Here is a 28000-nt window from a genome sequence, read left to right as displayed (position 1 = left end):
TCAGGAGAGTAATGGCAGAATCTGCGAAAGCCAGCAGGAGCGGGAGGAGAATGGTTGGTTAAGGTTAAGTTTTTCTTCTTCTGGTTATCTTGAGCTCTGGCTCCCTCTTGAGTCATTTGTGTCTTATTTCATCAAACCGTAACTTTAAAGCATCAGACAAGCTCAATGCATATAGTTGATTTTACAAACATTTGGTCAAAAGAACAGACGATTTTTGGTCGACCAAGATTAGTCCAGGACAGCCCTAGAAACAACAATGTCCCAGTGATGTGTATACCTGTCCGTTTAGGCTGGCTGAGTCCAGAGGATGATGGTCACTAGATTGGGCTGGTGAAAACACAAATTTATGATAGAGACGTGTTGTATATTTGTATATGTAAACTTGTGTGTGACCTGGCAAAAGCTAAAGATGGGTTCCCCTTGAAGGCTGATAGAATAATGTCCTGTCCAGCTGTTCTGGAATCAGCTCAAGTGTCTGCCTCTATAAAGATATAACACAGAGATAGACACACAACTGATAACTTAACTTAGCTATACCTCATAAGAATGTGTCATGACATCATGTGTTGCCATGCATACAGTATTGTGATTTTCACATTCCATGTTAGGCTAAATTTTCACCAGATTCATTCTTTCGCTCTCTCTCATACTAGATAGCTACTCTCTCTCTCTCTCTCTGACACACACACACACACACACACACAAGGATGGCTTCAACTTAACATGTTTAGGAAATATCATTCAGTGGGTTAACATTAGCCCTTTTGTTAGCTCTATAGCTAGCTGGTTAGCTAGAAAAGCGAATTTTAGCAGCATCCAACCTCTTAACTGTTACTTTACATTCCATTTCCTGGACTACACTAGCTAGTCATTCCACATAAACTTCCACTCAACATTCCATAGCAGTATGCGCTGTAGCTACACATTGTGTCCCCCTACCCTCTCCCTCCCTCCAAAAGTCTTCAAAATAATTTTGAACTTAAGTTTCCAATGAAGCACTGAAATGTCCACTTACAGTTTTCCACTCTCCTCCTCTAGCATTCAGCGCTTCCGGTTCGTTGCATGAGCGGTAAGATTATTTCAATAATCACTCTATTGCAGCATTACCTTATCAATTTTTAGTTGAATATTACATGTTACAATCGATATATAGGCATGTATAACCGCACTGTATCTGCCAGCTGTACATTTGCTATTTAACACAACAGTTGAACATGCAATGGAAACACATTGAACTGTAGATTTTTATTCAGTACATGAAAACTTAAGCAAAAAAAGTACATTTCGTCTGCACTACGTCATCACGCACTGATTTATATCCACAAATCCATTTTGGTAGAAACACCACTGGTGGGTAAATGCGCATATTTTCTTTATACTTATTTTTGAATGAAAATCTGTTGCCAATTGGTTGGAAACCAAGCTACTGAGTGCATTCTGACATCACGTGCATAAAAAAAACTCACTCTGGGGATCGTTAAAGATATATGGAACTCACCCTTGAAAAGGTTAATTCAACTGCTGAAATCCCTCTCACTTCTTGGTCAACAGATTTTCTCGTGGAGTTTTCGTTCAACAGGATTTTCAGTAGGCTACGTTCATTTTAAACCATCCCTTTAAATATTGTGTACCTTTTTAAATTTAAATCCTATCAACAGACTGACCAGAATACATTGAGAATGGGTTCAGAATGTAGAGATCAATAAAAGAAAGCCATCTAAATACAGTATATGCATATTCGTCTCCGTTTCAGCACCAACTGGTAGATTTAAAAATACTCCGATTATTTAGACACATTTTAGGGTTAAGAAAGTATGTATGAATCATTAAAAAAACAAGTTTGGAGAACATTTACGCACAGAATTTATGAATAAAAAATACACCCTGAAAGTTGTCATATTCAATCCATGAAATATTGGAAGGTGGGGATAAGTGCATAATAAGGAATGAACAATAATTATATCTATCCTATTCCTCACTAATCATGGAACTGTATGACTGGTCCAGTCGTCGTGAACCGTGTGCCAGGCTCCAGGTTTAACCTGCTACGTGTGGTCTGTGTTCCATAAGGATTCAAATAGGCTACATGTCCCAAATTAGTGCACATTAGCCTAATATGAACCACTAATGCTTAGCGACCCTCAGGAACAACTCCACAGACGTGACCGGGGAAAGACACGTAAACGGAATGGAATGATACAAAATGTAAACTACAAATATAAGAAAACGAACATTAAAGTGACAGTTATAAATGTATGTGGGTATTACTGATGGTGGCTCCCAATAGTGGATCATATTTAACATGATACAAATTGTAAAATAAAACGTAGAAAAACCCGGGCAGACAATTAAAACATTCGAAAGCGCATGCATCAAATCGTCAGGTTCAGCTCTACAGAAGCCTTTAGCTTGGATCTCCAAATTTCATCTACGCAAATTATAAGGGCGCACAATAAAAATTCAGAGTAACGGTACAGCTATTTATAGCCTAATTCACGTTGGAAAAGGTGCCGCAATACATGTCATGTTGATATGATTTTCAGTTTTCTTCCATATGACTGGTTTCACGTTCTTCTCCAGGGATCATACCGATGGATGATCTAAAACAATTGCTATGTGTATTTGCAATCCCTTTCTCCAAACGGATTACTCACTTACATAGCTCTTATCAATGTATGTATTACAGTGCATGGAGAATGCTGTCATTTATATATTTAAAAAAAATAAAGTAGATGCTTTTTCACTTGAAACCGGCAGGGTCGTTCCAACCTTATGCATGATTTCCTTTGCATAAAGGTGGTGGAATTAAGGCAAGGTCAGAATATGGAGGATCTATACACACCTCCATTTTATTAGATCTCCACCCCGAACAAATAGCGGGTGAATAGCATGCTTTTCTCTTGCTTAAGTTAAGGTCAGAATACGCATAGAGAGAAAAGTGCATAAAAAAGGAATTACGTTCAATTTATGTGCGCTTAATTCGTGTCAGAATCGGCCCAATGAGCAGCAGCCATTGCTCTATAAAGTGCTTTGAGTCAGTGTGACTCTTCCTATGGAGTTAATTGACATCTGTATGAATTGCTACCAGCTTTTGGACAGCGATTTGTTCATATAATGTTGGTTAACCGAGAACTAAAGTCCCCAGCATTTGGTCAGGTGCTCGATTAAATTCTAGGTCCATACATGTTAAGTGAAGAGATGGAAGAGATGCTAGAATGGGGAGTGGAACAAGGAGCTCCACCCTCTTTGAAAGTTATGGCCGAATGTCCACTCCTTTCGAAATTCTAAACATGCTAACACCTGCGAAATCGTGACTTGTCCAAATAACCAGTGACAAAAAACTCAAACACCGGAACTTCTGCTGCTTGTTATTCCATACATCCCATTCCTTCCAGACAATTGTTTATGTATACCTGTCCACGAGAAATTCATTTTCATTCAACAATCTTTACAGTGACCTTGTTTAAAAAAAAAAAATGTTTAAAAAATCCCTTTGTCATGAAAAATGTGTATAAAAAGGCACATTTGAGTTCCATTGCTTTTTCAAATATTAAAAACACAATGACTGTCTTTGTCTCAATATGTCTCCAAGTAAATAATATAAAACCAAACACTAGGTTAATCCCTTTTAGAATACTTCTTTAAGTAGTCAGTTAATAATGCATCAGATGTAAAATTGGCAGATGGCTTTGGAGCGTGGACGAGAGCCTTGGCGTAGAGGCTTCTGCTCAGCATCACCATCTCTCCTGTTCCTTTCAACATCACCCTCCTTCCTGTCCCTTTCACTCTGATGAACCTCCTCATCTTCTTTTCTGATGCCCCCCTCCCTACCACTTTCAAATTTTCTTTGCATTTTCTCAATCTTACTCCCACGCTTTTCCTCAGCTCTTTCCCTCTTACACCCCAACTCCCTTTCTTTGTTTTCCCTCCTGGACATTCTCTCCATCACTCCTTCCTCCTTAGAGTTCCCTTTAGCTGTCCCTCTCTCAACCCCACTCGTTCTTTTCACCTCAGATTCCTCTTGTGTCTTCCCCCTCTCTGAGTCTCCCTTTAAGTCAACACTGTACATATCTTTACTTCCTCTATCCATCTCTGCTCTCAAGTTCCTAACCCCCCTCTCTACCCCACCCCTTTCAGTCTTACTCGTTCTCTCCATGTCACCTGTTTCAGTTATGCTACCACACTTCAGATCTTTACTGCGTCTTCTCCCTGGAGCAATCTCTGATATTTCATCTCTACTGCCTCTCTCCCTCTGACTCCTCTTCTGGATTTGCTCTTTGTCAGTCTTGCTGCTATGTTTGCTTGCGTTTCCTCTTTCTGAAGTTTCCCTCACCCTCATCTTAGTCTCCAATCCAGCTACGTTTTGTTCCTTCAATCTTTCACTCTTCCCCCTTTCAGACTCTACATTTTCATTTGAAATCCCTTTCTTTGTATCAGCTGGCTCATTTTTATTCCCTCTACCTTTTTGTTTTTCAGTCTCTCTTGCCTTTACTTCACCCTCCTCATTCGTACTGCTTCTATCATTTCCTTTCTCTTTTTTGCTCTCAACATTTCCTTTTTCATTGGTGTTTCTACTCTCCATTCCTTTATCTTTCTTTTTCCCGTTCTCAGACGCTTTTTTATTCTGAACGCTGCTAGTATCACCTTTCCCTCTACCACTAGTGTCTCCCCTCTCACTCGTCCACTCTTTCTCCATCTCCACTTTCTCAGTCTCACACAACTTCCCCAACTCGATTGTTTTACTTTTAGGTCTCGCCTTCTTTCCCTCCTCTTTCTTACTATCCTTCTTTTTACTATTCTTCTCCTCCTTAATTTCCCTTTCCTCACTCTTATCTGCCTCCTCCTTGCTTTTATTCCATTTCTGTTCCTCCTCGACCTTCTTGTCCAACTTCTCCTCTAACTGGTCCAGCTCTTGCTCCAGCTGAGCTAGTTTAACTGGGTCTGACTCCAGGTCATCATCCACTTCCACCTCCACTTCCTCCTCCTCCTCCTCGTACTCTTCCAGCTCGATCCCATCCATGGTTTTCTGCAGCTGGGTTTTCACCTTGTTCAGCTCCAGTAGCCCGTCCTGCAGGTCCTTGCACATCTCTCGGATCTTGGAGGCAAACTTTGTCTTGGCGCCCTTGCGCAGCTCATGGGAATCCTTGGCGAGGAAGAAGACGTCAAGTGCGAGAAAGAGAGCGGACATGACGCCCGTGGTAACGCTGATGGCCTTAACAGCTTTGGCGGCCCCCCCTGCCACGCCTAGAACCTGCACGGTGCTGATGAGCTTGTCTGTGTTGATCATCAGTTTCTTTCCGGCCCGCCCCCCCTCCTTCATCACATGCTTAATGTTGTGGTTCAGAGCCTTCTTGGTTGCACTCTCAGTGTACTTTTCAAAGTTCCCCTCCTGCAGAGCTTCCATACCTTCCTGCAGACACAGAGAGAAAGGACACGTGAGGGATAGAGGGGGAGGAGTGTGTATGTGTATACAGGATGTGAATATGCATGCGTGTGCCAGTTGGTGAGTAAGTGAGAGAGAAAGAACAGTAACCCACCTGTACAAACTCCATACACTCCCTGATATCCTTGATCTCCTCCTGGTAGCCCTGAATCATCTTCTCCACTTTCTTGCAGTCCATGTTGGAGTGCACTGTATCAGTGATGTTGGCCGTTGCCGAGGCAATGCTTCCAGCGGTCGCCACGGAGATGCCTACAGCGGTGACGATGATGGAGGCTCCGAAGGTGAAGGGGGCAAGGACGAGGCCGGTGATGGTGGCCACACTGCCACACACGCTGGCCACGCCTCCCCCCACAGCGGCCGTCACCGTCCTCTTGTGGAACTGGTCGGCTGCGTCGGCCTGGGCCAGCAGCTCCAGGATACGGCCCTGCAGTGATGCTCCCCGCTGGTTGAAGAGACGCACAAACAGCCGAGCCGCCATGAACACACGGTCAGCCACCTGCTCCACCGCCCTGAGGGAGGGAAAGAGGGAGAGACAGAGGCGTTTTAAAATGAACTTTCCATGTCAACAGAAGATGGACAATAACATGTTGAACTTGAACGTAAGGCACAGAGAGGTGAATGACTCACATATCTGCTTCATCCTCTTGGAAATGGGATGTTTCATTCCATTGCTCCCAACCTGGTAACCCACAACACAAGAGTTATACTTTTATCACACTTCTCCAACACAAAAATTCACCAGCACATAAATATTCCCTCGGCCACCTAAACGCACGCACAGACATACAGAAATAGTTGGAGGTGGAAACACACCTTCGACTGATCTCCACCAGTCCAACAGGCCGTCACTCTCCTGGAAAAGAAACAGCAATGAGAAAACATGTCAGAGTCATCTCCAAATCAGAGAGTGTGAATGAGTGACAGATACCGAGAGACACACAGGCAGACAGACACACAGATACCTCTTCAGACTCCAGAAGGTTGACTCCGTCAGTGGGGTATGCTGCCATCTCCACAGGCTGGATCTCCACTGTGCTCTCCTGGAACAGACAGACACACATCAGACCACTGGACACAGGCAACATGTAAAGCACCAGTATGCATGATACACATGTTCTATAGCTGACCTGCAGTGGGGCCAGCCCTTGCAGCTCCACAGCCTCCTCAATGATAGGCTCCTTATCAGAGTCCTGAGGGAGAAATCAGAAAACCACAGCATCTATTTTACTACTACTGTATTACAAACTATTTTACATAGAGGGGCATTAAGTGATGGACTGAGTTGGAGTGGTTGAGGAACGTAAGAAATAGCAATACCCGAGCAGCAGTACGTTTTGGAATCCTCGGGAGAGTTCTTTTCACTTGGAATGACACAACCTGAGAAGCAACTTTGATTTAATATTCAACATGAAAATAACAAAATCATTCATGGTACAACAAAAATATGGCCTTAAAACCAACTGGGACCAGACAAGTAACTGTATTGAGTAGCGACATGAGTGAAATCTCTGAAATCATAGGTCAATCATGGGTCGATTTACCTAAATAACTGATCACTCACCCGTCTCTTCTTCTTGATTGTCCTCCGGCGCCTCAGCTGACTACCTCCTACAGGTGGCTCTGTGTCCGTACTGTCCTAATAGAGAGAAATATAGGACGTGTAAACATGACATGTTGTGTACATTGGTTTCTGTTCTGGGTGTAAACTGCATAGTAACATGTATCAGTTGGCTACAGTTGCTAATGCTCATGTTACATGACTGTAATTACCTGCTGCTCGAAAGGTTTTGGAGTTCTCCTGAAGATTCCTGCAAACCCTCCTTTTTTCTCCTGTGTCAAAAATACATACACAGTAAACACACAAGGCAAATTGGTGGGTTAGCAAAGTGATGATAAAGGTAGGTCTAGGTAAAATAAGGTGCAAGACTCACTTTGCTGGTGGTTGTAGTGTCGGAAAGACTATCATTGCTGGCTGAGAGTTCTCTTTGTGCAGAGAGATTTTCCTACAAAAAAAATTGTCATTTTCTAAAACATACTTAATTATATGAAATCAAATGTATTTATACATAAATGTAAGTATACAAAATCTTACCTTAATTGTGGGGAAGTCTGAGAGGCTGTCATTGCTGGCAGAGAGTTCCTTGTACTCAGTAAGAGGGTCCTGACATATTTAGAGCACAGGGTTACTATAAACATTCATTTGATTTTACATTGATACTGTTACAAAGAACACCAGAGAGTGACAACTTTACTACCTTATCAACAGTGGAGCGTGGGGATGGCTTTGGCGATGGTCTTGGAGACCTTTTGAAAATTCCAGTGAGTCCCAAAATCCCTGTTTTTTCCTACATCAGATACAGAGGGAGTTAATACACTAACACTAACAGTCACTAGAAGTTCCAGAAAACAGAGACGACCCTTTCAGGGTAGATTACCTTGCTTTCTGAGAGGTTGTCATTACAGTCCGTTCCCAAATCTGAATCCTGAATTCAAAACAAAAGTACAGTAAGCCTTCAATGTGAATGAAGCAGAGATATCTTGAAGCAGAGACCTCTTTCTCCCCTCTCTCTTCAGGTGACATCCTGGGACTAGTGAGGTCTGGCCACCCAACAACCTGCCGGCTCGACCCCAACCCCTCTCCAGTCCATCTCTGGAGACCTTCTCACTTCCCTCATCAACTCATCCCTGACGACTGGCTGTGTCCCCTCTGACTTCAAAATAGCCAGAGCTTCTCCCTCCTAAAGAAACCAACACTCCCGACTCATCTGACGTCAAAAACTATAGACCTGTATTTTCTTTCCAAAAACACTTGTGTGCTGTCTCTGATTAACTTTCTCGTTATCTCTCTCAGAATGATCTTCTTGACCCTAACCAGTCAGGCTTCAAGACAGGTCACTTAACCGAGACTGCTCTTCTCTGTGTCAAAGAGGCTCTCCGCACTGCCATAGCTGACTCTCTCTCCTCTGTTCTCATCCTCCTAGATCTATCCGCTGCCTTCGACATCGTGACCATCAGATCCTCCTCTCCGCCCTCTCAGGGCTGGGCGTCTCAGGCTCTGCACACTCTTGGATTGCATCCTACATGGCAGGTCACTCCTACCTGGCAGGCTGCTCCTACCAACCAGGTGACATGGAGAGGATCTGTGTCTGCACCATTGACTCTCACTATCGGTGTCCCCCAGGGCTCGGTTCTAGGCCCTCTCCTCTTCTCTCTATACACCAAGTCACTCGGCTCCATCATATCCTCACATGGTCTCCCCTATCATTGCTATGCGGATGACACTCAACTACTCCCCCCCCCCCCCCCCCCCCCCCCTTCTGACACCTAGGTGGTGACATGCATCTCTGCGTGCCTGGCAGATATCTCAACTTGGATGTCGGCCCACCAACTCAAGCTCAACAAGACGGAAATGCTCTTCCTCCCGGGGAAGGTCTTCCCCCTCAGAGACCTCTCCATCACGGTTGACAACTCCCCAGTGTCGCCCTCACAGAGTTCAAAGAACCTTGGCATTACCCTGGACAACACCCTGTTGTTCTCTGCAAACATCAAAGCAGTGACCGGCTCTTGCAGGGTCATGCTCTACAACCTCCGTAGAGTACGACCCTACCTCACACAGGAAGCGGTGCAGGTCCTAACCCAGGCACTTGTCCTCTCCCGCTTGTCCCATCAAACCCCTGCAACTTATCCAGAACACTGCAGCCCATTTGGTTTCCAACCTTCCCAAGTTCTCTCATGTCACCCCGTTCCTCTGCACACTCCACAGGCTTCTAGTCGAAGCTCGCATCCACTACAAGACCATGGTGCTTACCTACAGAACAGCAAGAGGAACTGCCCCTGCCTACCTTCAGGCTATGCTCAAACCCTACACCCCAACCCAAGCACTCCGTTCTGCCACCTCAGGTTCTTGGCCCTCCCACCGCTACGGGAGGGCAGCTCCCGCTCAGCCCAGTCCAAGCTCTTCTCTCTCCTGGAAGCCCGATGGTGGAACCAGATTCCCCCTGAAGCTAGGACAGTAGAGCCCCTGCCCATCTTCCGAAAACATCTTCAAACAGTGTCTTAAATAATCCTCCTCCTCACCTTTACCCCCACCCCCCCAAATATTTTAAAATGTAATTAAATTAACCAGCACTTGCACTTTGAACTCAAAGCAAGGCTTCAATCGCAGAGGGACATTAGGGAATGCCGTCTTTGTTTTTTATGCCCCTGAACAAGGCAGTTAACCCACTGTTTATAGACCGTCATTGAAAATAAGAATTTGTTCTTAACTGACTTGCCTAGTTAAATAAAGGTAAAATAGAAACACTAATAAAAACTGACAATTCATTCGACTTTGCTATTCAATCAGGCGGCTTTTCCATTTCCCATATGGATTGAATGGCGGCTTCTGGTAAGAGTAGGGGGAGAGGTCTATGCTTCCTCATCAACAATTCCTGGTGTGCCGAAGTTGAAAACATCTATATACATGCAATGACTTGTTCAACTACAAATCTTTGTATATTTATTGAGGCTACCAGCCAGCCCATGACACTATTTTGTCTACAACACATTTTGGGGACCTTGTAGCTGTCCTGTCATAAGGTCATGAAATCAGTAGGCAGGTTGACATGCCCAGTAGATTTATTTACAGGTCTTGGTGATCCAATGGTTAAACCGCTATATCATACAAAACATACAAGTAGATTTACCAAATATACACGGGCAATAAATCAGAAAAATAAATCAGGTTTAACCTGTCCTAGCTGAACAGACACAAGTAGAGGGCAAGACTGCACAGCCTCCTCTTGAGAAGCCAAATCGAATTTGTCTAAATCCTTGTTCACACTGCAGGCCTCAATGGTCAAATTAGTTTGGTTTTTGAAATCAGTTTTGGAATACTGACTGTCCAAACAGTAAGTTACAAGTGACTAAATAGGATTTGTGTAACAACAATGCCTGCCATGGACGTTTCCCAGTTGCTTTAAATGTAAAAAAATATATAGTTTAAGAAAACATTTAAAGCCTCAATGGATTTGATGATCCAACTTTCAAAACCAGTCCTTTTTGGTTAGCCATAGCAGTGCAACTTTGTTTTACATATATTTTTTTTGGGGGGGGGGTCAGTGGGTTCCAGGGTCAACACCCTGTATGAGAATACATTTTACTCATCAAGAAACGGTATATACAAACAACAGTATCTGGTTTCCCTTCCACATTGAAATCAAGAATGAATCAAATAATAAAGAACTAAACCAGCTTTCTGCTGTGCAGTGTCACATGCATCCCTATCAATGACGACTAGGGTGGGCTGATTTCTTTTGTAGATTTTCTCAATTGAAAAAAATATATAAAGGTTGTTCTGGAAGTATTTTTAGGGGTTGATTATTAGGTTGCATAAACATTGAGTGCTTTCACCCCTCAATTTTGGCTTTCAAATTTGTTTTCTAAAACAAAGTATATTCGGAAAGTATTCAGACCCCTTCACTTTTTCTACATTTTGTTATGTTAACAGCCTTATTCTAAAATGTATTAGTTTTTTCCCCTCATCAATCGACACACAATACCCCATAATGACAAAGCAGAAACACGTTTTTAGATTTTTTTTATCAAATGTGTGTATATATATATATACACACATTTGCTAAAAAAAAAACTAAAAACCTGTGATACGTTTATATTTATATATAAATATAAACGTATCACATTTACTTAAGTATTCAGACCCTTTACTCAGTAGTTTGAAGCACTTTTGGCAGCGATTACAGCCTCGAGTCTTCTTCAATATGACACTACAAGCTTGGCACACCTGTATTTGGGGAGTTTCTCCCATTCTTCTCTGCAGATACTCTCAAGCTCTGTCAGGTTGGATGGGGAGCGTCGCTGCACAGCTATTTTCAGGTCTCTCCAGAGAAGTTTGATCGGGTTCAAGTCCGGCTCTGGCTGGGCCACTCAAGGACATTCAGAGACTTGTCCTGAAGCCACTCCTGCATTGTCTTGGCTGGGTGCTTAGGGTCGTTGTCCTGTTTTTTTGGGGGGGGGGGGGCTTGGTTTTTGCTCTGACAGGCACTGTGAATTGTGGGACCTTATATAGACAGGCGTGTGCCTTTCCAAATCATGTCCAATCATTTGCATTTACCACAGGTGGACTCCAATCAACTTGTAGAAACATCAAGGATGATCAATGGACACTGATGCACCTGAGCTCAATTTCAAGTCTCATAGCAAAGTGTCTGAATACTTATGTAAATAAGGTATTTCTGTTTTTTTATTTGCAAATATTTCTAAAAACCTCTTTTCACTTTGTCATTATGCGGTATTGTGTGTAGATTGAGGATCTTTTTTTTCTTCATCCATTTTAGAATATTGCTGTAATGTAACAAAATGTGGAAAAAGTGAAGGGGTCTGAATACTTTTCCGAATGCACTGTAAATAAGGATAGGTTGCTGCTGGTCAGAGTCTGAGAGAGGCACGCTGCCTTTGACTGGTGAGGGAAAAGTGTTCTTGAGCCTACTGCCTGAGGTTCAGAGAAACAGGCCTTTTCTAATTATGTAACCTACTAGAAACCAGCTGTTTCAAAGTTTGTAATACTACCAAAGTTGTCTTTGCACTCACCAAATTGAGCCCAATATAACCATTACCAATTATCACTAGTTTTGAGAAACTGTTCACACTTGAGATACACATCTCATCACCTTGCAATAGAAACTTTCTCCATTTGAAAAATATAATTTTCTATATACTTTTTGTGAATTTACCATGTTAAATATGACTGTACTTCTTAATTTGTTACAAGTTAGCTCACATAATTAAGGGTTTGTTAAGAAGAGAGAGAGAGAGAGAAAGAGAGGAGCTATTGCTCCATTTCCCTTACAAGCATTACGCAACTTTTTTCCCCTTCACAAACCATGGCCTCTGAGGATCGGGCCAAACCAAAAGCATAATAAAATGAGGAATTGAGTAGTACTGTGTAGTGTAAAGCCACAGAAAGTCAGTAGCTTTTGTGGGAAACTTATTTCCAATCCATCAAATTCATCGTGCTATATTATTGAGGGGGTCAAATTGGCCTATCTGGCTATATCTATTCAGGCGAGTGTATTTATCTCCTGTATAGCATATTCATTATCTCTCAGTTTTTGTCCATTACAGCACCATCCCCATGTTCATCTTCCTCTGTGTGTTTGAATAAAGTTCCTGTATGTATTAACTCTTGAGCAACTTAATTACCCTCTAACCGGGGGCGGTGTCATAAATAAACCAGTAAAATAGAGACGGGTCGCTCTCTTTCAGCTCTCCCTACATTTTTTATGTTTGCGCCGCACCCGATCGTATAGCTGTACAAAAAATAAGCAATCTGTTCGCTAGCTCACCCAACCTATGTTGATTGACCGTTTGCTGGTCCAGTCATTGGGCAGAGTGTGCGTTTCACTATCCTTGTGCATGTTTTTTTGCAAGGCCGATGGTGCGGCTACTGTCTTTGGCTTCGTGGAGAGTAATCCACAGAGACTCTGTGCCGTAGAATGAATGACAAAACATGACAAAACCTGGCAAGATAATTTCAAGTCATCAGTCTCAAGTCAAAGTCGAGTCCCAAGTCCAAGTGAAGTCTCAAATGAATTTATTTTCAATCAAGTCGAGCCTCAATTCATCAAATTTGTGACTCGAGTCAGACTCCACAACTCTGCCTACATGTATCCTGCCCCATTAGGGTTAATAACCAGGAAAATAACCTCTCACTCAACGTCAACAAAACACAGGAGCTGATCGTAGACTTCAGGACACAGCAGAGGGAGCACTCCCCTATCCACATCTACGGGACCGCAGTGGAGCAGGTGGAAAGCTTTATGTTCCTCGGCGTACACATCACAATGATCCAAAATGGTCCACCCACACAGACCGTGTGGTGAAGAAGGTGCAACAGCACCTCTTCAATCTCAGGAAGCTGAGATCCAAAATGGCCCCTAAAACCCTCAAACTTTTACAGATGCACAATTAAGAGCATCCTGTCGGGCTGTATCACCGCCTGGTACGGCAACTGCACCACCCACAACTTAAGGGCTCTCCAGAGGATGGTGTGGTCTGCCCAACGCATCACCGGGGGCAAACTACGTGCCCTCCAGGACATCTACAGCACCCGATGTCACAGGAAGGCCAAGAAGATCATCAAGAACATCAACCACCCAAGCCACGGCCTGTTTACCCCGCTGCCATCCAGAGGGCGAGGTCAGTAAAGGTGCCTCTCTGACATTGCTCAATCTAATATTTATATATTTCTTAATTCCAATCTTTTACTTTTAGATTTATGTGTATTGTTGTGAATTGTTAGATACTACTGCACTGTTGGAGCTAGGAACACAAGCATTTCGCTACACCCGCAATAACATTTGCTAAATATGTGTATGTGACCAATACAATTTGTTTGATGAGAGGAAACAATGTGCTGGACCATGTGTACACAAACATCCGTACCATCCCTCAGCCCCACTTTGGCCAATCAGATCAAGTCTCTCTGTTCCTACTCCCTGCCTACATGCAGAAACTCAAGGGGGAGCCACTAACACAGAGAATAGTGAGGGCCTGGACAGAGGAGGCAGACTCAATGCTGCAGGAGTGTTTTGAGAATACTGATTGGAATATGTTCAAAGATTCATCTAACCAGAACTCATCCATCATCCATCAACACTGACAAATATACATAGTCAGTCACAGGCTTCATTAGGTAATCTGTTGATGATGTTGTACCCACAATAACAATCCGGACATACCCCAACAAAAATTCCTGGCCATGTCCTCAGAAGCCCCATTTATACCTGGTTCTAACATACGTCCTTTCTTCTGATCTTCTCCATATTTAGATTGTGCCCACATTTTTGGACAAGTGTAGACGATAAAAAGACTCATTGTGATCTGATTGTGATCAGATCTTTCTACCCACCTCCAGAGGTAGTCAGACACGCATTGTATTTGGATATCTTAGAAGTTTAGACAGATCTGGACAGTGAAACTATTTAAATCACCATTATCAATGTCTTAAAATAAATAGAATTTTGAAAGAATATCTGTCAAACAATTGGCATACAGGCAGGGACCAGGATATTTGGTCACAATAATGACACAGTGGACAGATAAAAGACATATGTTACTGACGTGTAGATGCGATGTGCACGATCAGAATGTGGATAAGATGAGGACAAAGGCAGGATGTTAGCACCAGGTATAAATGAGGCTAGAGTGTTCGCTGATCAGACATCTTCAACCTGTCCTTGTCCCAGGCTGTAGTCCCCACTTGCTTCAAGGATACCATCATCATTCCAGCGACCAAGAAAACCAAGGACACATTGTAGGGCAGCATCCAAAGTGACTCTTCTTATCAACTGTACGCAATCATTTCCTGTGTTGTCTTAGGAATTCACCATTCTCTGTATTCTCTCCCAACCCTCCATTGTGTCACCTCTGAGATACAGAGGTTACATCATGTAGGTCTGATATGTGATTGGAGGTGAACTTTACAGTAATACCATTGGTCAACAACTCCGTTTTTGAATCTAAATAACTTAGATGCTTATAAAATGTTATTTTTTTTAAATCCTGAACTGCTGTGGTGAGACTCACTATTTTTTCTCTTTCCACCCCATGGACTTTTGGGGCATGGCCGTTCAGGTTATGATTTCTCTCTCTCTCTCTGACCATGCTTAGAATAATGCCTTGTAATGCTTGTTAATGCCTTGTAACTTAAGCTACAATACACTTGTATTTAGAATTCTGTTCTCAGACGTTTCTTCATTGCGTATTGCTGTAACTCAACCATTATCTCTTGCATATTGCTAATCTTTATGCAGTCAGATAAACATTTGAATAGGCCAATTGCTTAGTATTATTACGAGTCGCATGTGATGTATATATCATATTACTGTATATTCATATATCAAATATTACCGCCCACTACAGTAAATGGTGGCCCATTTATCTTATGGAGTCAGATAAACATTTTAATAGTATAATTGCTTAGTCATATTACGAGTCGATTGTGAGGTATTTATAATATTATATATACACATGTCAAATATTACTGCCCACTACAAAATGCCCAAATGACTGTCGCCCCGTCGCACTCACCCCTGTCATCATGAAGTGCTTCGAGACGCTGGTCATTGCCCACATCAATGCCAGCCACACTGGATCCACTCCAATTTCCCTACCGCTCCAACAGAGCCACGGAAGATGACATTTCCATCGCCATTCACACAACCCTAACACATCTGGACAAGAGGAACACCTATGTGAGAATGCTGTTCATTGACCACAGTTCAGCATTCAACACTATTGTTCCCTCCAAGCTCATCACCAAGCTCAGAGGCCTGTGTCTGGACACCACCCTCTGCAACTGGATCCTGGACTTCCTTACAGGCAGACCGCAGGCTGTGAGGATCGGCAACAACACCTTCTTCACACTGGCTCTTAACACAGGGGCCCTCCAGTGGTGTGTCCTCAGCCCTTGTTTTTACACTACACCAACTCCATCATCAAGTTTTCTGACGACACCACCGTTGTAGACCTGATAACCAAAAACGATGAGTCAGTCTATAGGGAGGAGGTAGGTGAACTGGCATTGTGGTGCCAGGACAACAACCTCTCCCTCAATGTCAGCAAAACAAAGGAATTGATGGTTGACTTCCAGAAGCAGAGGAGGGAACACGCCCCAATCCACATCAACTGGACTGCAGTAGAGAGTCAGCAGTTTTAAGATCCTCTGCGTCCACATCACGAAGGACTTGACATGGATCAACAATATCCCCACACTTGTCAAGAGGGCGCGACAACGTGTCTACTTCCTAAGGCGGCTGAATAAATTTGGCATGCCACCCCGGGTCCTCCCAAATAGTACCGCTGCACCATCGAGAGCGTCCTGGCCGGTTGCATCACGGCCTGGTACTCCATCCACGACCGCAAGGCCCTTAAGCGGGTGTTGAAGACGGCCCAGTACATCACTGGGACTGTGCTCCCACCCATCCAGGACATCTACTTGAAATGGTGCCTGAGGAAGTCCCGCAGCCATGAGCTGTTCACTCCCTTACCGTCGAGCAGACCGTATCGGAGCATGAGGTCTGGTACCAACAGGCTCAGAAACTGTTTCTATCTACAAGCCATCAGACTGTTGAATACTTCAAAATGACTGATCACCTGTATTGACTCTCCGCACACATGCACTCACTCACGCACACATATACATTCATGCTACACACACATCACAACTGCTGCTACCAGACTCTTATTTACTTTCTAATTTTGCACAATTTAAACACTTGCCCCCCAATCCCCCCTTCCCTGATACATGTGTAAATAGTGTACTATAAATTGTGCATCCCTGTATTATACATATGCTAAAATGGTTATTATGATCTACTGAGCCATTTACTTCATGTTCATAATCGTATCTTTTATTATTTCTTATTGTTGTAGCATTGTCGAGAAGGAACCTGCAAGTACCATGTGTATCCTATTTTGGGGAGTTTCTCCCATTCTTCTCTGCAGAGCTCCCAAGTGGCGCAGCTGTCTAAGGCACTGCATCTCAGTGCTACAGGCGTCACTACAGACCTGATTCAATTCCAGGCTGTATCACAACCAGCCGTGATTGGGAGTCCCATAGAGCGGCACACAATTGGCCCAGCGTCGTCCGGGTTAGGCCTTCTCCGGGGTGGGCCGTTCTTAACTGGCTTGCTTAGTTAAATAAAGCTTAAATAAAATATCTCTCTAGCTCTGTCAGGTTGGATGGGGAGTGTTGCTGCACAGCTATTTTCAGGTCTCTCCAGAGATGTTCAATCGGGTTCAAGTCCGGGCTCTGGCTGGGCCACTCAAGGGCATTCAGAGACTTGTCCCGAAGCCACTCCTGCTTTGTCTTGGCTGTGTGCTTAAGGTCATTGTCCTGTTGGAAGGTGAACCTTCGCCCCCAGTCTGAGGTCATGAGCGCGCTGGAGCAGGTTTTCATCAAGGATCTCTCTGTACTTTGCTCCGTTCACCTTTCCTTCAACCCTGACTAGTCTCCTAATGCCTGCAACTGAAAAACATCCCCACAGGATAATGCTGCCACCACCTTTCTTAACCGTGCCAGGTTTCCTCCAGACGTGACGCTTGGCATTCAGACCAAAGATTTCAATCTTGGTTTCATCAGACCAGAGAATCTTGTTTTTCATGGTTTGAGAGACCTTTATGTGTATTTTTGGTACACTTGAAGCGGGCTGTCATGTGCCTTTTTACTGAGGAGTGGCTTTCGTCTGTATACTCTACCGTAAATGCGTGATTGGTAGAGTGCTGCAGGTTCTGGAGTGCTGGTTGACCTTCTGGAAGGTTCTCCCATCTCCACATAGGAACTCTGTATTCTTGGGGACCTTCAATGCTGCAGAAATGTTTTGGTAACCTTCCCCAGATCTGTGCCTCGACACAATCCTGTCTCGGAGCTATACGGATAATTCCTTCGACCTCATGGCTTGGTTTTTGCTCTGACATGCACTGTCAACTGTGGGACCTTATATAGAGAGTTGTGTGCCTTTCCAAATCATGTCCAATCAATTGAATGTACCACAGGTGGACTCCAATCTAGCTGTAGAAACATCTCAAGGATGATCAATGGAAACAGGATACACCTGAGCTCAATTTCGAGTCTCATAGCAAAAGGTCTGAATATTTATGTAAATAAAGTATTTGTGTTTTTTATTTTAAATACATTTGCCCACATTTCTAAAAACCTGTTTTCGCTTCTTCATTATGTGTAGATTGTGTGTAGATTGATGAGGATAAAAAAAAAAGTTTAGAATAAGGCTGTAACATAACAAAATGTGGAAAAAGGGAAGGGGTCTGAATACTTTCTGAATGCACTGTATATACCATAGAGATTGAATATAAATTATTTTTAGGACTAACATGTTTACCTCTTCTGGTTGCGAGGCTTCAGCTGTTTTAGGGGCCTTTTTGAACATTCCACTGAATATACCTTTACCCTGAAACACACAGATGCAGTTTAGAAAGAGCAACTGAAATCATGTCACCTGGAGATCAAGTTAGCTGAGTTCCGTCTTACCTTAGTGTTGTTGTTGTCAGAGAGACTGTCATTACTGGCTGAGCGCTCACTGTGTAATGACCGCTTGTCCTATGGGACAATCGAGTGTTACTATAACACTCACCAAAAGTTATAAATATGACCGACTAGTCATGGTCAAATTAAGTACTAATGTAGTTACCTCTTCTGGTTGACAGCCTTCATCGGCAGGTTTAGGTGATTTTTGGAACATTCCACTGAATTTACTTCTCTCCTGAAACACACAGCGATAAATGATAGTAGTAATATCCTGCTACAGGGATCTGGACATCTATTCACCTTAATAGTGTTGTTGTCAGAGAGACTGTCGTTACTGGCTGAGAGCTCACTTGGTAATGACCGCTTGTCCTATGAGGTAATTAAGTGTTACTGTAACAATTAACAACAGTTAATAATAGCCTTATAAATATCATTAGTCAATGTCAAATGAAGAGCCAATATAGTCATCTCTAGATAACTTACGTCTTCTTGTTGAGAGCCTTCATCGGCAGGAATAAGCGATTTCCTCAACATTCCACTTAATAAACTTCCTTTCTCCTGAAATACAAAAAGACAGTTTAGATTAGAATATTTTTTTTTTTACTGTGTTGACATATAATGTTATCTGGATACATAGTGTTGTCTGAAGACAATACTCCACCAAACCTCCTCACCTTGGTGTTGTTGGTATCAGAAAGGCTATTGTTGCTGACTGAGAACTCACTGCATGTTGCAAGATTGTCCTGGAACAGAACACAGTCCCGTAGTTAGAAAATTAACAAACTCTTACAGTAAGTATCTAAAGCAAACAGACATGTTAGATCTCACCTGTGCAGGTGTTTCATCCCCAGATGCTTTGGGGGTCTTTTTGAGGATTCCACTGAATATACCCTTTTTTTCCTGATAGAAGAAGACAGTGTCATTTGAATTGCCATTTAAATAAGTATACAAATGTGGTTACTTATGTCATGTTCATAATGGTTATAATCTTTCCAGTGACCCAAGTGGTTTTCTCGAATTCTAAATGCAGTAAGTCTGACTCACCCTACTTTTGTTGTTTTCAGACAGACTGTCATTGCTGTCTGAGAGCTCGTAACGTGTAGAGAGGTCTTCCTGGAACAGAAAACAGTAGAGCACTTAGCAAATGATGAGACTCTTACTGTAAGTAACTGAAGCAAACAGACACGTTGGTCACCAGATGAACTTAGACTCACTTGTGCAGGTGTTCCATCTGCAGAAGCTTTCGTTTTTCTCCTGAGGATTCCACTAAACATCCCTTCTGTCTCCTGACAGAAGAAGACTGTCATTTCAATTGATCGTAAATCACTTGTTTTCTCATGTTCATAATGATCTTTCTGTACAGGTAACCCAAGTGGTTTCAAAGTCTAAATGCAGTAACTCTGCCTCACCTTAGGGTTGCTGTTGTCAGCCAGACTGTCATTGCTGGCTGAGAGCTCACCCTGTAATGACCGCTTGTTCTGAGACATAACAGGGAAGAGTTACTCACAACAGTGCTCCAATTTAAGATACCCCTTCTAGTTTAGTTAATTTGTTTTGTACACACGTTGTTTTGGACTCACAAGTGTGTTGTAATGTGAGCAGACTCAGCTTACGTAACTAGCTACCAGTAGTGTGTCCGCATAGCATAGGCTGAACAAATAGAAAATGTAAGACTGGTCCAAGCCAAACACTTGACTTCGCTATATTACCTCAGGTTGAGAAGCATCAGCAGCAGGCTTTGGAGATTTGATGAACATTCCACTGAATATGCCTCCTTTCTCCTGAAACCCAATCGTTTCCAATGAACAATGGAAGCTATTTGTGAAGAACACTTCAGCAGATGTAAAAAACTGTCAAACCTTACTCACTTTACTGTTGTTTTTAGAAAGACTGTCATTGCTGTCTGAATATTCACCGTGTAATTCCTAGTTGAGAAACAGATCAAGATACCTGTTCAGCCAGTGAGAATGCATAACATTTTCAATGGGGTACATTTTCTATACAAGTCAGCATATTTACAAGTAGGTCGGAAATAATATTTTGAGTCACGTGTTGATCTCCAGAACGCTCACCTCTGCAAGTGTGCCCTCTCGAGGAGCTTTGGGGGATTTTCTGAGGATTCCACTGAAAAGTCCTCCTTTTGCCTAATGGCATCAGAACATAATCAGGTTGTCAACTATTTCTATAATAATATCCATAATACTTTAGTCATAACCCTCTGACTGAGCACATGAATAGTATTCAACTCTGCCTCACCTTAGGATTGTTGTTGTCAGAGAGACTGTCATTGCTGGCTGAGAGCTCACTGTGTAGTGCAGGGGTGTCAAAGTCAAATGGACGGAGGGCCAAATAAAAAATTTAGCTACAAGCCGAGGGCCGGACTGTTCGAATGTTCATTGAAAAATTTTTAAATGACGCATATAGTCTAGTGAACCTAATTGAACCTAGTGAAAACCTAACAAGTATATTCCAATATGATCAGATAAATAAAGCAATATTTTCTTATGGCTCTGTCAGTAATCTTTAATTTTCAACAGACACAAAAGACAAATTTCCTTTATATAAAAATCCCCATAACATGAACATTAAATGAAAGAAACCGGTATTCAAGGCACCATCAGTAGCCTATATTTTCTATTTTAGCAAAAGTGGGCTAAATTTACTTCAAAGAAAAAAACAATAATAGCAATTTTCTATCATCCACTCAACTGAAATATTTTTAAAATATAATTGGATTGAAATACAATAAAATAAAGTGCAAAAATCTATTAATCAAAAACAACACTTTGTTTAAGGAGAAGTAACATGCAGTGAAAACAAATATTAAACTTTAACTTTTAAACTTGAACTGAGTAAAAACTCTAAATATGTGATTGCACAGTAATGTTCACTTGTTTGAGGTTGAGGGTGATACTTGGTGGTGTCCCATCTTTTCCACAAGTTCATCAATGTTCGGGGTAAGGCTCTGAGCTGAGGAAATCCTCAGAATTGAGTGGAGTTGTTCAGCAGTAAGTCGACTTCTGTGTGATGTTTTGTTCAGGTTCATCAAAGAAAACAGTTGTTCACACAGGTATGTGCTGCCAAACATAGACAACGTTTGAGCAGCCTGGATGCGCAGCTGGGGCATTGTGTCGGGGAGGAAACGGGCGAACTCCGCAGCACCCACTGCCGCATATTTTGCCCTCAGTGCATCATTGCATTGGAGGTCAATCAACTCCATTTGGAGGTTTGGTGGTGAGCTTTCCACGTCAACAGCAAATGGGTTACCGAGCAGTTCCAACCTGCTTTTTTGTGCTTCAAAGTCAGCAAATCGGCGTCGAAAGTCAGCGGCAAGCATACCTATTTTATCAGCCAACTGTGCGCTCGGGAACGCACTGGTAGAGAGCTTCTCTTTCATGGTCTGGCAGCTGGGAAAGTGGCTCAAATTTTCTTTCCGCATCTGCGTCTCCCACAGAGTCAGTTTGGTTTTAAATGCCTTCACTGTACTGTACATATCAGAGATGACATGATCCCGACCCTGCAGCTGCAAGTTCATTGCATTCAGATGACTCGTAATGTCACACAGAAAAGCCATTTCACACAGAAACATTTCGTCTCGGAGTTGTGTTGTGTCTTTCCCTTTGCTGTCCAAGAACAGACAAATCTCCTCACGAAGCTCGAAACATCTTTGAAGCACCTTTCCCTGGCTTAGCCATCGCACCTCTGTGTGATAAGGCAAATCACCATGCTCCGTTTCTAACTCCGTCAGAAATGCCTTGAACTGGCGGTGATTCAAACCTTTGGCTCTGATAAAGTTAACTGTGCGCGTGATGATGCTCATTACATGCTCCATTTTCAAGGCTTTACCGCACAACGCTTCCTGGTGTATGATACAATGATAAGCTGTCAGCTCACCTGTCGCGTTTTCCTCTTGCATCTTTTCCCGTATCTTCGCCACCAGTCCGCTCCTGTGTCCACACATCGCAGGTGCTCCGTCGGTTGTCAAACCCACGAGTTTTTCCCAAGGCAGCTCCATCTCATTTACACATCTTGACACCTCTTCATACAAATCATGCCCCGTAGTTGTGCCATGCATAGGACGTAAAGCCAAAAACTCCTGTCACGCTTAGGCTGGAGTCCACTCCGCGGATGAAAATTGACAACTGGGCAATGTCAGAAATGTCGGTGCTCTCATCCACAGCCAAGGAATATGCAATGAAATCTTTTCCCTTTTTCACAAGCTGCTCTTTTAGATTGATGGACAACTGGTCTACTCTCTCGGCAATGGTGTTTCTGCTCAGACTCACATTTAAAAAGAGTTGCCTTTTTTCTGGGCAAACTTCGTCACAAACTTTAATCATGCAGTTTTTGATGAAATCCCCCTCCGTAAATGGCCGGGCTGATTTAGCGATCTCTTCTGCCAAAATAAAACTGGCCTTGACAGCAGCCTGGCCTTGTGATTTGGCTTTTTTGAACAGAGCCTGTCGAGATTTGAGGCCTCGTTTTAATTCCTCTGCCTTTTGTAGCCTTTGTTCCATGTCCATATTCTTGTTTTTGTCCGCGTGTTTCGTTTCATAATGTCGTCTCAGATTATACTCTTTCAGTACCGCCACACTTTCTCCACACAGAAGACACACAGGTTTTCCAGCTACCTCCGTGAACATATACTCCGACTCCCACCTTGTTTGAAACCCCCGGTTCTCAGTGTCCACCTTCCGTTTTGCCATTTTTGATGGGTATCTGAAAGTTAATTTTACTGTGATGCTGACGACTGCTGTGCCAATAAATATTGAAATGAAGCAGCCTACTGCTCGGTGCGTCACCGTTGCATTGTGGGAAATGTAGTATTGGTGCGTGTAAAAGATCTGCGGGCTGCCGGCTTGCTGCGGTCTGCGGGCCGGTTCTAATAATAAATCAAGATCATCCCAGGGGCCGTAAAAAACCTTCTCGCGGGCCGGATGTGGCCCGCGGGCCTTGACTCTGACATATGTGGTGTAGTGACTGCTGGTCCTGTATGACAATGACAGGCAACACAAAGAGGAAATTATGTTCTGCTCTGACGAAGGCGATCCATGCAGAAACGTAAGCCTATTGTTTGTTTGTCCTGTCAATAAATCTATCAGATTTATGCAAAAACTGAGTGATCTTTTTTTTTTTATTCTCCTGGATAGTCACCAGTTGAAGTGTCCTGGGGTAAGGAATGTTTTTTGGATTTTCAAGTCCCTCAATTGAGCACCTGATTCCCTTTTTTGTTTAAAGCTGGGCTGAAGACAGTTTGGGTATACTTTCTTTCATCAAATTATGTTACCTGCACAGTGACAATACGTGAATAATTGAATTATTAATCTGTTTGCTTTACAGTTCATTGATATTAAATCAAGTTTAATGGCAGCATAAAATTGCCATTACGAGTTTTAGTGTTGTTTTAGTGTTGTGATTGCAGATTTGTCAAGAGAACAGAAATCTTATACTTTACTTTACCTCTTCTGCTTGAGGTGGTTCTTCCACAGGTTTGGAAGACTTCTTGAACATTCCACTGAAGATGCCTCCCTTCTCCTGAAACACACAGAGGGACCGTTTACATAGAACACCACCATGAAGTTATCAGCGGGATCAAATTAGCAGAGTTTAAATTCCTTAAACCAGCTTACTTTGATGTTGTTGGTGTCAGATAGACTGTTGTTGCTGGCTAAAAGCTCACTGTGAACTGAGAGATTGTCCTGGAACAGAAAATGTGTATTCCAGTACTAAAAAGATTAGTGCACAATTGGGCATCTACATATGCTACACACGTGTGCAGGTGTCCCTTCTCCAGCAGTTTTTTTCTTTTTCTGAGGATTCCACTGAACAACCCCCCCCCCCCCCCCCCCCTTCTCCAGAACAATAGAGGAGATACATGAATACAGTTAGACTTATTTGCATATTTCAGGATGAGAAAATAACCAGGCTTAAAGTTTTTTTTTGTATCATCCTATCATGATACATGCATGAGTGCTTTCAGCTGTCTGCTCTTGTTTGTCATTGAGATCACTACTTACTGTACTGACCTAGGACCAATGAAAACAATGATACCTTGTAAGCGCTTCAAAATCATAGTTGTAGTAGAGCACCTAAACAGCGAAGTTAACAACAGATAAACAAGAGTAGAAAATAAGAAAATGTTACCGTCAGTAAAGGAGAAGAGAGTTTGTCTTTAGTTGCTTTACCGAACATTCCTCCCATCAGTCCTCCTTTGTCCTGAAAGAGTCATATATGTTGAAAAACTTCCACTATTAAATAACAAACTTTGTCTCTCATTGTTTCTCTAATACAATCGCATATGTTTAGTAGTCTATAGATATCGCTCTCCTCTCTCTCACACACTTGTTTTGCCTGACTCAGCCTCTTCTTGGTGTTCTCAGAGGACTGCTCCTTTTCTGGGGTGGGCTCTTCCGGCTTCTCGTTATCTGACATGTAGCTCTGAGAGAGAAGAGAAACTATAAGATCAATCATAAGGAAAACATAGGTGATTGGTGCGCAAACTAACTGACAGGTGTTGCTGCATACACCACTACAAAGATAGTCAGACACAGCTCTGTCCACTCACTGTAAAGGTAGGGGTTGGCTCTCTTTGTAATTTCTGAAACATTCCACCAAGACCCCCAAATTTGTCCTAAAAAAGATATCCATGATAAAGAGAGTGAAGCATTTGTATTGAACCTTTATTTATACAGGATATTCTAATTGAGATCAAATATATTTGACAAGAGAGACCTGTAGAAAACATGGTTTTATACTATGACACATTTATCTTCAATGAAACCAGAACCACCGAACACATACCTGCTTCAAGTCGGTCTCATTTTCTCGGGGATCAGAGGCCTTAACTGGTGAAATGTCCATTTCTGCTGAGCCCTGATGAAGAGACAGTGATTTGAGACTAAAGGCCTGAGAAGGTTCAAACTAAGGCAGAGGAACATGACATGTCATTGTCAAAATCTGTGCGTACCTGTGTACCTTTATGTGCTCTGCCTGTGTCCTCTTGCGACTGCTGTTTCTGGCCATAACATTTGGTTCCTGATATTACCCATGAGGAAAAAGATACAATTTCAATGAGATATGAAACATTGAGATTTACTGGCTATGTCTCTCTATGGAACCTCTTTGCCAGTACAAGTTTATGCCAGCAGTGTGTAAGGCATGCAGTAGTGTGGTGGTTATGGTGGGAGCAGATAGGCCTACCTTTGCAGTGGGTCTAACTCTGGATGGAACCACTGGAGTTCTGGCTTGATTCCCTCTAGTCTCTGTCTGGATCAAGTTCCTGTTGGCCTGACAGACAAAAATAGTCCCTCTTTAATTTTCAGCTGAATTTTATACCCGATCCAACTGATTTGAACACTCACAGACAAATTATTTTTCTCATCATTCCTGATGAGAAAAATCTTTGTCAGGTCAAAAACGTTATATCTTTGCTAAATGAAATATAATATATATGAAATATAACCAGGAGGTAGATACATCCCACATAAATCAATGTCTGAATTCAAGCAGTGGCGGTCGGTGCCTTAAGATGAGGGAGGATGATTATTTTTTATATTACAGTATATTCGAAGACTGTCATTCATATTCCATTCACCCAGCTCAATGTAACATGGATATGTTTAGGCTACTTACTAGTGATGCACCGTTATGACATGTTTGGCTGATACCGATATCCAATATTTTCCTTGCCAAAAAAAACGATACCGATAACTGATTTTTTTTTATTATTGTGCATTCTAGTACAGTTAAATAGTTAACACACACACACATGGACGCAGCGGTCTAATGCACTGCATCTCAGTGCAAGAGGCGTCACTACAGTCTCTGGTTCGAATCTAGGCTGTATCACATCCAGCCGTGATTGGGAGTCACATAGGGCTGCGCACAATTGGCCCAGCGTCGTCCGGGTTTGGCCGGGGTAGGCCGTAATTGTAAATAAGAATTTGTTCTTAATCAACTGACTTGCCTACTTAAATAAACGTTACACACACACTGACCAAAAACGTATTTTGTAGGCATTTACGTATGTTCCCCTTACCAGTAAAACATAATCAAAACCTACTTCTTTCACTTACTTGCTGTGCTGTTTCGATGTTCATTTGTTCAGTTTCATTCTCAACCACGATTTCTATGGTATGCCGTTTGGGTCTTTGCGTGTCAAAAAATATACTATTTAACACTATTTGACTTGTCAAATAAGTTTGTTGACCAATCAGGACCTGAATATGAACGCACGTCACATAATAATGTAACGCGTTCATATATATTTAAGTAGTTATTACACATTGATTACACTATCACTCGTATTTCATATGTCACGATTCATCTATACTTATGCTATGATGCTGGTAAAGTTGTCTCGCGCACTTACAGTGCTGGTCATAAAAAAAGTTAGCTAGCTCATGGATGCAAACAATGTTCTTCCCCAAAAACATAGCAAAACGACATAATCTGTTTCAGTAGCTATAGCTAGGTGTCATCATCTAAAATAACCCTAAATTTATACGACAGTTCTTATTTGATTAATGGTGGTCGGACCCATCTATGTGAGACTAGCCACAAAAAGGATTGGCCACAAGAGTGGGCTTTGCGATTAGCCTTGAAAATAAAAGTATAATTACATAATTCGACTATTTGTATTAATTTGCATCACTGTCAATGACAAACTTTTATTTTGAATGTAAACCGCAAATTTCATTAGTGTGCCTGATCGTTATTGTGGCTTGCTTCACAACACCTAATCCTGTCACTAGCCAGATGAAGCTAGTTTGTAACGTTAGCTTTGGGCAACAGGGTTAAGTAGCTGGCTAGTTATTTTCGTGAACTGAAGTTCAATTTCAATGGGCGAACAACACGTGGCAACCTAGCTAATACGTACTCACACGGATTCCTAAATCATTGCTAAGAATAATGAAAATGACTGCAGTTTCTGGTCATTCTCTTAACGCTGGTTATATTGGTGCTAGCTAGGTACCAAGCTAAAGCTAGCTACCCCAGAAGTTGCGGTTGAACGAATGATCGTTACCAACGCGGTATTGTAAACACATCGTTCGTGGCCGGTGTTTGCTTGTTTTCTGACTTTTTTGTACAGCTTTGACATTGCTTCTGTATCTTTTTTGTCACACAAAGACCCAAACTGCGTTCCAAAGTGTGTATGTCGTGACGTTAATAGCAGTGATGCTATTACTGTAACTCCGGTTGGGCAACATCGGAAAAATAGCGCACTTGGTAATGTTAACCAGTGCTCAACCAGTCGGCGAAGCCAACATCACCCACAGAGAAAGGTTGATTGTCAAGGGCAATGAATTCCATTATCTTGGCTTTAATGGATTTCACCTTTTGAGTTGTCTCGCTCAAATTTTCTTAACCTTTCAAATGACTGTCTAAATGACTTGTTGAATGTTCGATCCACAGAGCAGACATTGTGTGGGCTAGGTTAGGAATGCTGTGTTGCACATACAGCAACATTTTACGTGGTGTCATTAGGTATGTACTTATATTATATAGGTATG

At 42.4% G+C, this 28000-nt stretch overlaps 1 protein-coding gene across 2 annotated transcripts; it reads right to left on the bottom strand.

Moving 5' to 3' along the window:
- Positions 1 to 1095: 1095 nt before the first annotated feature.
- Positions 1096 to 27033, bottom strand: LOC129824243 (uncharacterized). 2 transcript variants are annotated; one of them, XM_055883720.1, is made up of 34 exons: positions 26564 to 27033; positions 25689 to 25775; positions 25464 to 25523; positions 25290 to 25361; positions 25054 to 25119; positions 24831 to 24926; positions 24633 to 24704; positions 24119 to 24187; positions 23949 to 24023; positions 20561 to 20632; positions 20357 to 20413; positions 20198 to 20269; positions 19898 to 19966; positions 19703 to 19774; positions 19533 to 19601; positions 19317 to 19388; positions 19163 to 19231; positions 18972 to 19046; positions 18652 to 18723; positions 18492 to 18560; positions 18343 to 18411; positions 7879 to 7926; positions 7699 to 7788; positions 7536 to 7604; positions 7375 to 7446; positions 7214 to 7273; positions 7005 to 7079; positions 6761 to 6820; positions 6571 to 6633; positions 6406 to 6483; positions 6257 to 6296; positions 6071 to 6122; positions 5538 to 5952; positions 1096 to 5410 (listed from the first exon to the last, which is right to left on the bottom strand). In XM_055883720.1, the coding sequence occupies exons 1-34, from the start codon at positions 26747 to 26749 to the stop codon at positions 3665 to 3667; spliced, it is 4488 nt and encodes a 1495-aa protein (XP_055739695.1). In that variant the 5' UTR covers positions 26750 to 27033; the 3' UTR covers positions 1096 to 3664. The 2 variants fall into 2 exon arrangements, with proteins under 2 accessions (XP_055739695.1, XP_055739696.1); XM_055883721.1 differs by lacking the exon at positions 26564 to 27033 and having other exon boundaries at positions 25456 to 25523; positions 25689 to 25708.
- Positions 27034 to 28000: the final 967 nt, after the last annotated feature.

Source organism: Salvelinus fontinalis, chromosome 26 (genome assembly GCF_029448725.1).
Source record: "Salvelinus fontinalis isolate EN_2023a chromosome 26, ASM2944872v1, whole genome shotgun sequence".
Classification (NCBI taxonomy): Eukaryota; Metazoa; Chordata; class Actinopteri; order Salmoniformes; family Salmonidae; genus Salvelinus; species Salvelinus fontinalis.
The sequence above is the reverse complement of the archived record's forward strand: the minus strand, read 5'-3'. Positions and strand labels throughout refer to the sequence as shown.